This window comes from Battus philenor, unplaced genomic scaffold (genome assembly GCF_028537555.1).
Source record: "Battus philenor isolate CCGP_79_NKW_IND1 unplaced genomic scaffold, ilBatPhil1.0.hap1 SCAF_22, whole genome shotgun sequence".
NCBI classification, from domain to species: domain Eukaryota; kingdom Metazoa; phylum Arthropoda; class Insecta; order Lepidoptera; family Papilionidae; genus Battus; species Battus philenor.
Window position 1 is genome coordinate 13262028 of NW_027181685.1, and position 15131 is coordinate 13277158.

The 15131-nt window shown below is 41.5% G+C and overlaps 1 protein-coding gene across 3 annotated transcripts in view; it reads right to left on the bottom strand.

Annotated features, from left to right (window-relative positions):
* The window catches only part of Klp68D (kinesin-like protein 68D), a 52416-nt gene that overhangs the window by 6752 nt on the left and 30533 nt on the right, over positions 1-15131 (bottom strand). For all 3 annotated transcript variants that reach the window (XM_068767108.1, XM_068767107.1, XM_068767109.1), the window contains one exon: positions 13953-14146. In XM_068767108.1, the coding sequence (XP_068623209.1) occupies positions 13953-14146 (194 nt within the window). The remainder of the gene's footprint in view (positions 1-13952; positions 14147-15131) is intronic.

A 15131-nucleotide genomic window follows, 5' to 3' on the forward strand; every position in this document is an offset into this window, starting at 1 on the left:
TAATATCTCCTAACGCATTTATACTTTTTATATGTACACCAGCTAGTCGAGCTGCTTGTGAATCCGGTTCCGACGCCCCGTCGGTCGTCAGTGAGACCGCTAGACGTTTGTTTACGTTTGGAAATTACCCACAACTTTATTCTAATTCGTGAGTCAGATAACAATGATCTTTTCGCAACAAAAATAAAGAAAAAAGATATCGCTGCGATCAAATAAACGCAATAAAACTGCGCTCATTAACACAACATAGCAGTAACTAGCGATAGCAATCATTAAAAACAATTGTTAGCGTACTGTTCAAGTGAAGAAGTCGCTTACAGAAGAGGGCGTTAGTGTCGCGGGGATATCGGTTCATCGAATGTCTTGATTATTCTATTAAGAAGGCAGTATATTGAGTGTATCGTGTGTTTAAATAAAAAAAGAGTTGTAGTGTAAATAGTTCATTTCTCACACGTGTTAATAGATATGTATCGTTATATAAATAACTTGTTAGAAATACTGAATAATAATAGAATAACAAAACTATGCACCACGATTTCATCACCATAGAATGAAAGCCATAATTAAAGTTTTTGTAGTTCAGTGCAAGAGTAGTGGCGGTGCAGTAAACTGACAAGTACTCCAGAGGGGAGAGGGTCGGCAGTCGAGTGTTGGTATAGTTACAATAGGTCAATGCACCCTCTGTGTGAACTCGGCAGACAATTCAATCGCCCCGGAGGCCGCCAATTCCCGCGTGTTATTACGCCCTTCCGTCACCGATACGTGAACGCTCTCACCGCTCCCGACCCTTCGCACTCTACACGGGAGTGCTCTAATACTTGATATGTTCGAAAAGAGAATGCAACATCATTTCAACACTCTCACGACTGTAATGCATCTCTAGGCATCGAGGCGACCCTTTACAACACTTTCATGTAGACAAATAATTACTTTTGTTTTTTTATACTATTCAAATGAAAAACTGTATTTATACAAACGTCCGTAAATATTAGACAGAGATTTAGTTTAAAGGAGCGACCGCAGCAACGGACATGCGCGTTGCGATGCGCTCGATAGAACCTAGAATAGATTGACATCAATTTCAAGTAGCCGCATAAGCTAAAACAACTTTTGCTTAGAACAAACTTGTGAAAATGACGAGCTCCGTAAATGAACAAAAGTAACCAGCACGGAACAGCAGATTAGCAATTTGAAGTGACAGCGGGCGGGTCACATAGTGCGGAGAACGGTTCTGGAATGGAACAGTATGCTCAGCATAGCGAGTCGCCTAGAGAAGGTGTGACAGACGACCTCGTCCAATACTGAATGCAGGCAGCTTCCAATCGGTCTTGTTGAGAATCTATAGGCTCTGCCATATGTCGATGTCTAGTTATGTACATTCTACGGATGAGGTGATGATGATGAACTACCTGCGACGATCACTAAAAGCTTACTGACGTCGTCGCGGAGAGTCAATAGACAGCCAGTTGCAGACGGGATCTTGGTTTTCGAGGAGCCCCCGAGCTTAGTTACTTTAAAGAGATTTAAGCGGTCGCTTTGTTATCAGATCGAGTATAATTTCTTCCTTAGCAAGGATACCGACTGAAAAAGACTGAAGTGACCTTCTTGACTATCCTAGCGAAACCGTCACTTGATGCAGGCGAACTGCATGTCGATCTGTGACTTTTACTTTATTAATAAATATTACCTATTTCATAATATTTTATATATAACGTTCAAGTTAAGCTCCTTGGCAGTCCACTTAAAACCGATGAAAATTTACATGCTAACAATATGCCAATAACTTTCAGAACCCGTGTCATTACATGAAGCGAAAGTAAATCGTTGTGTCCAAAACAGAACAATAATCATAACCAATTTCTCTTATTTGCTATCCTTTACGAATTTTCTGGATAATTTACAAGCCGTTTAAGTGAAACGGACGGAACAAGTTGGCAGAAAAACAAATTTTTAAGGCTAGTCAAGATACATACTTAAATCTATATAATATATGTAGTGTAAAAAAATAGGAAAGTGAAATTTATAGAAGAACGTAAATGTAAGAAAAAAAGCAAATAAACATAATAATAGAACAAAACTGAATAAAATGTAAACCTATTTTGGTAGGAAGGCGACGAAAGTTAGGTGATGAATGAAAGGATTTGTGAAGAATTAAAGATGAATGAATAAATGACATTAAGAAGGAAAAAGGATGAGAGCGCATACAACATAATCTGTGAAAAAAAAGTAAAGTGGTCGCGGCGGGTAGCCGGGGGTGCGGTAGCGTTCGTTGATAAGGCACGTCTCAAGTGGCGCAGGCTTATCGCGGCGCAGGTACCACTTTGTTCTAGTTCCAGACTCGTCGGTGTCGATGTTCGATAATTTAAAACAATATGAGAAGGGACAAGAAAACTGCGGGTGATTTGTTACAGGAGTACTGTTTTCTGTGTATAAAGCCTTCGTAGGAGTATTGCCTTTTTGAGTTGTTCGGTCACATGTCAGAAAAAGGGTATATGAATAGCGACAACGAGGCTGCAACTCCATGCGCTGGTATGTCAGGTCTGAACCACGCCGAGGACCGGACGGAGGAGGATCACGATCCTCAGTGGTGGGGGACACGACGCAAAGAGAAGGATTACACTAACGAACGTACTGAAAAGAAACACCGCACGCTAGAAGCTATACAGGGAACAAATGTCCGAGAAACGGTTTTTCTAATGGCCATGCAGAAAGAAAGAATCACACCGCCGCGAACTTCACGTATTTAACCGCTCCTTTGTCCTCGTTAGTGTATATGGTTAAAACGGCAACATAGTGTTCAGAGAATTTCGTAAATGTCTTGCGAGGTTCCATTCGTTAAAGTTAAAGGAATGTGACTAGATTTACTTTTTATTAGCAACTTTGGACAGTCAATAATTGTAGTATAACCAAACTTATCTATCATAGATAAACATGATTCCATGCCTGATTCCATTAAATATTGATAAACATGTTAAGTGAAAAGGCTTTAACTTGTTTCTGATATGTTTCAACATGTACAGAGAAGTTCGCGGCGAATTTCACAATATAGGTACAGGTCAATAAGACGCTTTTGAGTGTAAAAGTCGATGTTTCGTGTTGATAAATAAACAAATGAATGTAATTGGAGAAGACGCGAGGCGACGGAGCGTGCGGCGGTGTTTTGGTGTCGTAATAGTTGCATTAGCAGCCTAATGAGCCGTGCTCGCGGCAAGTGTGCGCGGCGCGTGCGCGTGCGCATGCGGGGGGACCTGCGCGCACGCACGCGGCGTCGCTCGAACGAGTCCGGCCCTATACGTCGATTGTTGCAACACAAAGCCCTACATTGATAACACAATACTTACAAGTTACAACGTTTTCACAAACTTTACTCGATAAATACAGTATGCTGGTATAGACTTACCCTTTTTACAAATTTTGTAAAAATTGGTAAATTTTTAATTAATGCCTTTAGAGGGCCTGACGCATGAGCACAGTGCCGCTTGGTTGCAGAAACTGTTATACAAAATTTATACGATTACATAAATAGTTACAATTATATACTTTATCAGGAGAACATACACACATATATATATGCTATATACGTAATGCCTTATTACACAGTTATGACGATTCTTATGCTAACAGGTCTTGAACCTTTTTTTAAACATGTACCAGATTGCTACTTTATTATGTTGAGGGAAAGTCCATTCCAAAAGGAATATTAGAAGACCAACACAGCATAATAATATCCAGTATACCAACAAGAGCCTAAGGATGACAAGCGGTGTTCACATTGACGAAATCTTCCAAACAGTTGGACACGTTTTTTGTCCATTTTAAAAAACGATACGTCATCTGATCGTCAATGCAGTCGCGAAGGGTCTCCATTTTGTTATCGCGATTACAATATAGCCGACTCCTCCAACAATGTTTTTCAGACCTTGAACAATGATTTCATTGTCACAAGAGTGTGCAGGAAGATAAAACATCGCACTTCGGTCATCATTGCAAAGTTAAACATACGTTGCGCCAACGTTTGCTCGGCGCCGCACGTGCCGACGCAACAATAGTAAAATTAACAAAGTCGCAAGTCGTAAAATGATATTTTTATGACTACAGTCAATAGTTGAGCTGTTGACTGTAGTCATTGGAGTATAGTGTCGGCCTCACTATTCGCCTTGCAGACTATGTGCATACTTCTTCTTGTATCAGATTCGAGAGGATGTAGTGGGTTAACTTTGACGATATAAAATGCATTTCCTACAGCATTTAGAGCTTGCGACGACAGCCGCCGATCAAGTAGCAGTTGGGTTCTCTTGCACACTTGCTAAACGCATATTGAGTGACTCGAGCGAGCTTTACGAAGCCTTGAGTTTAGTTAATAACAACTTACCGCTCCGCGAAAGCTTTAAACATAAACGCTACTAAAGCAGTTTCAAAAAAAAATCAAAATTAAAAATGTATTTATTTAAGTAGGCATTAAAATTCGCTTTTGAATTGTCGATTATTTATCACATTATAAGCAGTAAGCTACCATCGATTCGAAATGCTGGTCTGTTAAGAGACGCAAACTCAACAGTTGCTCTTGTAAATGAAATTTAATAATTTTTAATGTACAAATCATACATATAGAGTTACACACATTTAAAACTCTTCAATGCTATAATATGTTTAATATAATAATATATTTTAAATCCTACATTCAAGATAAGAAATGGAAAGTCTAAGATGATGAGAAGATCTTGTAGAACTTTGTTATATATGATTTAAGTTCACGAAACCTTCCGCTCCGTCAACTCGGCTCGGATGAAGCTGTAAAAGTCTTTGGGCTAACAGAACTAACATCAACAGAGAATAAGTGTACATGCGTACACCCGGAAAGGAATTGTTACTTTTTTGAAGATAACATTTATGGGGGATTTTTCATTACTAAGTATATGAATTTGATACATTCGGAAGTGAAAGAGCATCGTTGAACATTTCGCTTATGTTAGAGTTGTATCGAAATTCAAATACTAAACGTAGTGAAATACCGCACACGAACAGTCAATGACATTCAAAATTGTAGCACGAACTTCAACGCGAGTCTCTTTCAGAAATAAATGCAGAACACTCCGTATTGTGTGAGAAAAGGAGACAGGAGTCAGGTAACTAGTGGAAAGTTTATTGCGGCATTTGGACTTTTGTCCTAAGAAGGTTTGAAATTACATAGAGGAAGAAAGTAAGAAAAGGACCAATATTTAGCCACTTCCGCACATGCAGTGGTAGTCGTGCAAGTGCACCGCCCGCCAGCTCGCTGATAAATGCGTATGCGGCAAACAATGCGAATCACACAACCGCCACCGCCAAATCACTCAACACGTGTTTCACCCCTCCACGGGGCATTTTCAGGAGTTATGTTACACCGATTAGTGCCAAACATAGTGTCTTTTGAGAAATCAATAGCCGGTAAACTGATTTCAAAGTAAAATCAAATAGCAGACAGTTAAGTGACGGCTGTCGTGGTTTTGCTTCCCCTGGCGTTGTTGACTGTTGCATGTGCGCGTGTTGTTGAGCGAAAAGGAAATTGTTTGTATCGGTTGTTATTACGGAGGCGTGAGCGTGTAAACCGTAAAAGATTATCGAGTTTACACTTGGTGTTCCGACAGTGAATAGTAAACACAAGGAAGCGATTAGGCGGCGCGCGGGCGGGACCTTCGCGCGCGGTGCGCTAATTGTGCTAACGCGCGCGCTGTGTTTTTTTGCTGCTGACTAATGCTGTTTGACCGTCCGCAGGGTCGGCGCTGTTCGCCCGCTCGCACACAGCTTCACCTACTTTCAGGTGGACGTGCGCTAAAGGCGCTTGTTCTAGATCTCTTTGCATAACAACTACTCGCGACCATCGATTTGGATCAATATAGTTCTACGACTTTAGTTTGTGTTATGGAGTTGTATCTCGTGTACTTTGTGTGTTCTCTTCACTTTCAGTGACGCCGGTGGTTCCTTTTTTACAATAGGAATAATGTCTTCATTTTGACAAGCCCAGAATCAGTTTTCGTATAGAGCTATACAGCGTTGTCTTGTAGCAAAATAATAAAAACCTTCCGGTGGTTACCAACGATAATGTATTTTTTGACTTCGGCACATTTTTTGGATATGCACAATATACCCTAACCTACGAGGAAGGACATGGTCATGTGAGTTTCCCATCCACTAAAATCCTCTCGGTGGTCGTGCCCGGAACCTCTTGAGGCGTAACATGATCTTCACGTTACTGTTTTAAGGCACGCGTTGCAGCCTTCCCTAGGTTGACTCCATAGGACTGCCTGTGGCATGAAAGCGCCGCGTAGTCCTGATCACTTCCTCCATCAGTAGATCATACGAATGACGCAATATTTGATGCAAAAGTTACCCGTTTGTTCGCAAACACTCGCCGTTAGGTTTGGCACGGGGCTTATGCGTTGAAATTTTATTCAGATGTTAAGACAGATGCAATTACAGTCGTCTCTGTAGATAACGGGTGATATAAGAGAACGAGAAGCGAGTTGTTTATCTCGAAGTAGCGATAGAAGCGCGCTCAAGGCATGCCCGCTGCGACGTCGCGACACTAAGCTTTGTGATGCAAAACACACATCCACGTACATCTCGGAGCATAAGTCGGTATCTCATTAGTAATCTCACAATAGGCGACCATATAACTAAATTGGACAATGTGTATACTACGGCACGCGCACAGCCCGAGTGTGGAGCGATCTGCTGGTTTTCTTTTTTCCCGAGAATTATAGCCCAGGTCTCTCCAGGGTCAGAATGAACAGGTACCTATTGTGTCTGTGTGCTTCGTGCTTTCTATGTGGTTAGTTTGGTAAACGTGGACAAGTGTTAAAAAAAAATACACCTAGTTAGCTGGCCTTCCGCAAAGAATTTAATTAATTATTATCATTCACGAATGGTTTCTTTTATATCTCTAATTTATGGTAGTTGTTTTTTTTCAATACGCAGCTAATATTTAGCGAAATTCACCGAATGCTGTTGCTAAATGTTATATAAGACAAAAAGTTATTGGAACGTATTGGCAGTTAAGACAGCTTTGTTTTACAGTTTGTCGAAAACCACTATTTACCTTGGTGACCAATACAGATTCTTAAGATTTGAGTTGACTGTATGCTGAAAGAATTTAGTTAAAGCCTCTGTAACTACAAGAGCCTTGGGTCATCGACTATATTTCGCATAAGACATCGCAGAGTTTTTAAATCGCTTTGACAAACATAGCACGAAATATTGTAAGCAAGGGCCCTTGGTAACCTCGGCTTGAATTTAGGTGCATTCGACAGAGCCGTCGCTTTGATTTGATCAGTTACTTTTGTCTGTAGTGTTGTAGTGTCGTGTGTGACGTCACTGGAGCTGTAGTACCTTTTATTGTCGACGAAATATAATACTTTAGTATGCGTCCGCCAAAGACACTCATAGCCCTCGCGTAGCTAGCTTAAGGTCGTTACAACATTAAGTATGTAGTATAGGAGGTCCCTTGAGCATGCTTTGAGGAATTTATTGAACGAAATAAATAATTGTATTTCAGTATAAGCACCGAACACAATACCGACGTAACTTATGTATGTAGTAACCTTCGACGTTCAACGCTAATGAGAGAAAGCCAGCCGCGGGCTCTGGACAGCGGGCGGTGTCCGTGGACCGCGGCTGTGGAAATCTTAAAATATTCTACAAGTAGTCAGTAAAACAACTGGCATTTGATTTGATACGTCAGAATATATATATACATATACATTTATATATACCTTCCAACAATATACTGACTCATCACGAGATTTGTGAAACATTAAGGGTTAGAAATTTGAAATTTGGTACGAATATATTTTTCGTCAATTAGAGGTCCGTTTTCACGAATTTCCACTTGCAAAATGAACTGACGGTCTTGTGAAGGTCCTTGGAAGATGTTGAATGCAGGCAGCGTCCTATCGGTCCTTTTGGAAATGTATAGGGGAGGCGGAAATGATGATAGTGATGATTAAAGGGGGAAGCGGTCTTCATCAAGTTTACGAAGCGGCCGTGAGGCTAATCGTTTATAAACATGATCGGCTTTAACTACTCTATATAAACACAGGAAATTATACGCTAGAGAAACCTCTGTACGAAATCGTGTTTAGGTTTAATCCGTGCGCCAAATCATATGCCACTTAGTGTAATCTCGTCTACTAACTATTGAACTTCATGGTGTGGTGTTCCAATTGTATCTGATTATCAGCTTAGCCAATGCATCCACTGATCGGCTGGTGAAAGTCTACATGGTCATGATTGAAAATCAGTTTTTCGCCCACCGGGTAACTCCACGATACACATCGACTATTCGTTCAGTTTCCATTTTGTTATGTTGTTTAAATATGTAATTTTATGTTGTGATGCGAGTATGCGTGATGTAATGTGAAATAGATGTCTATCTATTTATCTATCTATGTTTCTCTTTATTGTAGTCATCTAGGCTACTTGAATGTGTGCACTTGGCTTTAGAAATCCTGATCCCTCGTCAGACTACTGAACGTGTGCGCATATGCCCGCGAGAGATCGCGCCAGAGTTAATTGTTAAATTTTGAATACAATAATTTGGTGCGCGGTCGATTAGATAGGTCGCGATGACGGCGATGCCACAAGAAATAAATGAAGGTGATCAGCTCCGTGACCTTGCGGCGGGCGTGCTGCAGCGATTATTGCCGCTGATTATTGATAAACAATCCGATAGAGCGTTATCACTGATTACAATTACGACGCAACAGGCGGCGGCCGCGCGCGCGGCGCCTCATTAAGCAAATTCGTCAATAAAATCACAGGATCACTCACAATAACCACTTGTGTACTTTGGAAGACTTCGCTCTAATTCCAAGGTCGAGATGAGCGACGACAATCTGCACCCCACATTCCTCTCTTATTGTATAAAAACGCGGTGCAGATCACAATAAGTTGGAAACGTCTCAAACCTAGATACTAATAGTCGGTGAGACTGGCAGGAAAGAAACAAAACTGCAGTGAAAATCATTTGAAAAACAATACATGAAAATCTGTGATATGTAATACAAATTGTGATTGGAAAATGCAGATGAGGGAAGAAAAGCAATGTATGCAAGATGTGCAAATGAAGAAAAATATCGATCATGGACGAATACGAACGAAGTGAACGACAATCACAAGTGTCGGAGGAATAGTAAACTGGAACGCACTGAAGCCTCGAAGTTCATTTATGGGACGATGGGCACACCGGTGCGCAACACCGCACCGCTGTGGGCGTAGTATTGAAACCTTGAGCTTCTTGCGAGTCTGGTCGTCGCTTTCTAGTACAAAGAGTTGTTGTGAAGTTCGGTAAAGGAAAAGCAAAGGTTTCGCCACGGCGACGCGGCCGCGCCCGAGGCCGGGCCCGCGCGTCCGCTCGCTGAAAACCCGCACCTTGAGGCCGTCGCGCAAGGCCGCCTCGCGCCGCTTTCAGCTGCCTTGTGCAAACACCCACGATCTGCGACTGTACAACTAAACGGCCCAACAATTACTTTTTAAGTTGTTGATTCAGTAAACAGAGTTTTGTTTTCTTTCGTATCGTTTTTGGCCGCCTTAATTATGTATTGTATTGACAGAGAAATGTAGCAAAATTATTGAAAAACCAGCTATAAATTCTCCTCTCGTCATCGAACGGCCTGCCTGTCTACTACAGAAGTTCAAAACTTCGAAATTTCAAAATTGGAAGCGTAAATTCGTGCGGAGCTTCCCAAGACAATGATAAGTTAAGAACTGAGAGTTTGGAACCATTTTATTTGTCGCGTAACTCTGGATATCGAAAAAAGCGCTTATGGTTACGTGGTCACCTCGTGATAATATTCGAGCGCTTGCAGTGTTGTAATTAGAACATTCTGAAATAATGCGGGGTTAATAGAAGTGGTGTTCATGAAACATGCACTCTAACCATCGATGACTCATCCAAAATATTATTTTTCATGTGAACGAAAAACGAATGCTAAGTCGCGACACGCTCTGCACCTCAACATAAACTCGAACAACCGCAGAAAGTCAAAAAGTACACTCCGCATTGCTCTCGTCCGACATTAGAGCAGTCCCCGAACAACGGCGGAGCGGAGGCGGTCGCGAGGCAGAACATGTTCAGGTCTTCATCACCTGAAAAGGCCCCTCGGTTAATTATAATTATAGGCGCGTCTAATTCAAGAGGCGAGGCTAATTTGTCAATTAGGAGTCACCACGTTCTTAGCGAAATATACAATAATCTAGTTTTTATAAAATTGGAAGCGGCCTGCGTCAAGCGTCTTTCGACTGGACTACGCGTTGACTCAAGTTTCACTTCAGTCTCCGCTCGCCGTCAGCAGTCTATTTCCGTCTGTCAATACGAGACAGACAAGGACGCCCAAGGGCTCGCCTACTAGTTGTATCATTGTTCCTTCTAATGCGTTCAATAAACCTGCGGCGACTGTCTCGCCCATTTAACATTCGACGTTCCCAAACGAAACTAAATGTCGCATTGGAGATATCGAGCTGTTCGACTTTATTGTGGATCTATGTAACATTGTACAAGTCAACATCAACGTGCTAGATTCATTGCACCAAAGCAAAAGACGGATCCCATGAACCCCTTTTTAAATAGGAAAACCGATTGACCCCTATAACAAAACAGTTGACGTCCCACGAATGACGTCACGCTGGCGAGAAGCAGAGGCGCCTCGTTATTAGACAGATGTGGGTCACTGCCGTAAACTCCCGTGCACGCGCAGCGGGGCGACGGGGCGGCGGGGCGGCGGGGCGGCGGGGCGGCGGGGCAGCGCGCGGTAATCGGCTCAAGACGCATCTCCAAGAAACTATATTAGCCTCGGCCCAATCTCGTTACCGCGGCCGAAGGTCGCGTCGGCGGTCACGAGAAAATCAATTATCCGGTTAGCTCAGAGGTGACCTAACTTAAATCTCTGATTAGAATTCCTCACAAACGACTTTTAACCTTAACGAGATTAGTAAAATCTAATAACAGCTGCCTACTCCAACAATTTTTCATCGACACAAAAATAATTAGATTTGAAAAATCTGTCTTTGACATAATACCTATCTAAATGTTTAAACTGAGGTTGAGTTCAAGGACAGGTGTCTTGAAAGTCGAAATGTCGGCTAAGATAGACACGGGAAGGGGAAGTCTTTAAGTGGAAGCTGCTTTTGGGACCAAACAGACTTCTTCCGGACGGACCAACGCGTTCACAATAGCGGTCGGAAGTGAGTGGATCAATAGCATAGGCTGAAATGTTAGCTGACTGACTATGATGGCTTCAAATCACTAAATAGCAATGTCACTTTCCATCCCCGTGTATATTTTAAAGTTCATAACTAGGAAATAAAACAAGAAAAGATTCAGGTAAACACAATACAGTCGCTTCGTCCCTAGGGAAGACGAAACTGACGTATCAACACGCGTGCCCCGCGAGCACGTCACCGCCAAACTGGGCCGCGGAGCCACCGCCCACGCCCACGCCCACACCCACCCGTGCCGACGCTCCAGTGACTAACCTGCGTTCAGTGACTAACCACCCTGTAGGTCACACACCGACTTGGCCAACTGACGAGGAACAGCGCCCGCAAATGTAGAATTTAATTCCGATGTATATATTTTATGGCAAAATAACGAATTATGCAGACCTCCAACCGAATTGGAAATATATGGGGGAGGTCTATGTCGAGAAGTGGGCGTCCTAAAGCTGACATTATAATAACTAATTATAAAAAAAAATTAGACTGAAATTTTTGATGAATGAATGTTGTTCCACACACGTTACGGGCAGAATATATTTACAAGTTAATAATTATAATTTTTATGATTATTTGTCGTTCGTATGTGCGCTGGGTGACGCTCGTATGTGACGTGAGACTACAATAAGTTCACCTTTAAAACATTGGAGCAATTAATAAAAAATTTACAAGCAAACTTATACAATTTTGTTAGATATTAACCAAAAGTTTCTATTCTCTTTGAAAAAATGTTTGCTGTTTATTCGTGTTAAAACAGTGACCCACCCAACCGTATTTTCTGAAGGGCTTACTTCAACTGGTCAATGTGAACACGGCTTACTAAATGTCTATAATCTAATTGATTAAGTAAGATACAAAACAGAATGATAATCAAAGTACATTTTCCAAGCGTAAGCGGTACGGTGTACTAACCCGCGCCTGCGTGGGTATTTCGAGAAATTGTTTTTACACAGATTTCGGAACAGAACGAAAGCGAACAAATATTCTCGTTCTCTTGTATTTCTCTATTTTTAAAAAATCATACTTCTCATAAGCCAAAACTTATATCCCGTAAAGAAGACTTTTTTTTTCACTTTCAATATATTTTAAATTATGAGAGATATCGTGCTTTTAAATGCTTTGCGTCACACGTCTTTGGAAACCTCCCGTTCCTCTCTGCCACGTGTGGCGCACGTTACAACTCTGGTAAATATTTTTTTCATTTTATACTTTCCTTAACTTTCTAATTTCATGCTGCACAATCTCCTTATATTACAATTTCCTTCTGCTCTTCACAATCTCTATCTTTCTTTACGTTCATATCGTGTCCTGTACATCACCTCCCTTCCCTCATCTTCGTTGTTAGACCACGGTTTGCCACATTATCACAGTTTTTGGATTTTATTTACTTCTTACTATTTGTTATAATTTTTATTTCTAGTTTTAGACGCGCGTAGAGTTTATGTTACTCTATCTAATACCGTTCCGCCCGTCTTGTGGCCCCTCGATGCCTAACAATGTAATTAGGAGTCTAGACGTGGGGTGAAATGCCTGTACCCAGACTTCGATCCACTGGCAAAACGAAACCGAAGACTTACGTTCAGTGCGTTTGTCTAAACGTTTCCATTCTACATCGGCGGAACCTAATAACGCTAGTGCTGTTTTATTTATTTATTATTAATAAAACTTACAGACTATCGATGCTAATAATAAGCCTCCTCTGCTATATTATTTGCGCACTAAGTTCACAGGTGTCTAATTTTTTTTACTTGATATTACGTTGTTGAATGCGGGCACCGCAAGATCGACATAGTGGCAAAAGGAGTCAAAAAGTCCTCGATTGGAGTTGCACTAGGTGGACAACATAATCATAGCCACCAGAAGTCGCCAAGTCGACCCTTTCGACTGACATGAACAAATGAATATATTGCTACAATCTATTTCATAAGAATATAGAGTTAAAAAAGAATGAATTTTCTCAACTGCCTGCTTGTTTCGAGTACTCGTCGAAGTACCAGCTCAGCAGATCCAACATAGATTCTAAGAGGAAAAATGACCTAACCAGGCAAATGTTTATAAAACAAACAAAAAACTAAAGCAAATAATTTTTCGCTCAAAGCCGTCAACCAAGTGACAAGGTATGACGGGAGCGATGTTTCATACGGAACTATGTTTCACTGCACTTATGTCGTACAGACGGACAACCCTCGCCAATCTACCATGCGCCATGTGCCTTGCGTTACCATATGTTTTGAAAACTAAGACCATATGTTCAGTTTTTTATGTTTTTTACGAAATATTATGTTATTTATTTATTCTTTTCATACCGTTTTTATCATTATATTTCAAATACAGGGTGGGCCATAAATTTTTGCACGTAGGAATCGTTGTTTTTGTAAAATAGTTTTAGGCAAAAAGCACGCTGTTGTCCCGTGATGCGCTCCATCGTGACTAAAATTGCATTAAACGACGCACAATTCCCCGCCACCCGCGCGCCCCTTACTCTCACGGTTTTGGAAAAATCAAGTGTTGCTATTTGCAAAAATTTTTGGCCCTCCCTATATTACTGTATAGATATTTTTAAAATAGATTGATATATATACGAGTATATATACGTATTTTGCCATCAAGCAGGTCGTATTTGTTTTTATATTATATTTATATTTGTGTATATTGACTTGTGTTGAAGCGGCGCCGGGCGCCGGGCGGTGGCGGATACTGACCGGATGCGCTTGGTGGTGCGGTGCGCCGACTCGACGGTGACGAGGAAGACGGCGTGGCTGCGCGAGGAGTGCTCGTTCATGTCGGTGCGGCCGGCGGCGCGGTGCCGGTTGCCGGCGCGCATGGCCCGCACCATGTCCGCCGCGGACTTGCACACCACCGACGTCATCTCGGGGATGTAGAACCCGTTCAGCTCCTGCGACAGATCGCACACGATGCACCACACCAGTCGTCAACACGAAAACCAACAAAGAAACACATTCAGGAGTGTTCAAGATACACTGCCGAATGTAGTGGTTGAGGATCGATGTATGGCTAATGGAATGAAAGAGAAAGACTGGGAAAATTGTAAAACGAAAGAAACAATACGACAGATAAGATGATACATGAAAAAGAAGAATGATAATAATAAAAAATATGAATAAATTACTACAAATAAAAAGTCCCTGTCCCACACGAGATAGGGGAACGAGAGGTCACCAACAGCGGGGATCATATAAAAAAAAGATACACTGCCTCTGAGGGTAGGACAGTATCTGAGATTCCAATCCATTAAAACATCTTCAGCGGTCACCCTATGCGCTGTGTGAGACACCTCGGACTCTCCATATAGAACACCCACAGTTCTTCGTCTTGTGTTATTACATATTTTTATCAGGTTTTAAAAGATGCTGCAAACCGCTTTTAACCGATCTTTTTGGAAATCTATAGAGCCGGCCCATGACAAGCAGTGGACGTGTTAAGACTAAAACTATAAAGATAAAATGTTTTTATTGTAAAATATCTGCGGTGACATTGAACACATTTTCGGGTGCGCTCAGATAAAAGAGACGCTTTAAAGTAATAGTGGTCTTGAATATCGAGACGGCGGTCGCCAACTGAACTGCGACCAATTCGGTACAGAGACAATGCATAAAAGATCTCATAAAACATATTACATTAGACTAAATGGACTCTTAATGATAATAGGTTTTATATTTATAGCCTTACTGAGATGTGTACACGCGTTGCTTCAGTCCGCTCACATTACATCTTGCAATTATTTCAATTAATAAATTAAAAACGTACGGCGTGACGTAAGTAACAAGTGAGATTTGTTTTTATGACCCTCGCTATTGGGGGCCCCCTATTTATGGTGGGACAGGGACTATATTTGCAATTTAATTTTTCACATGATTTTT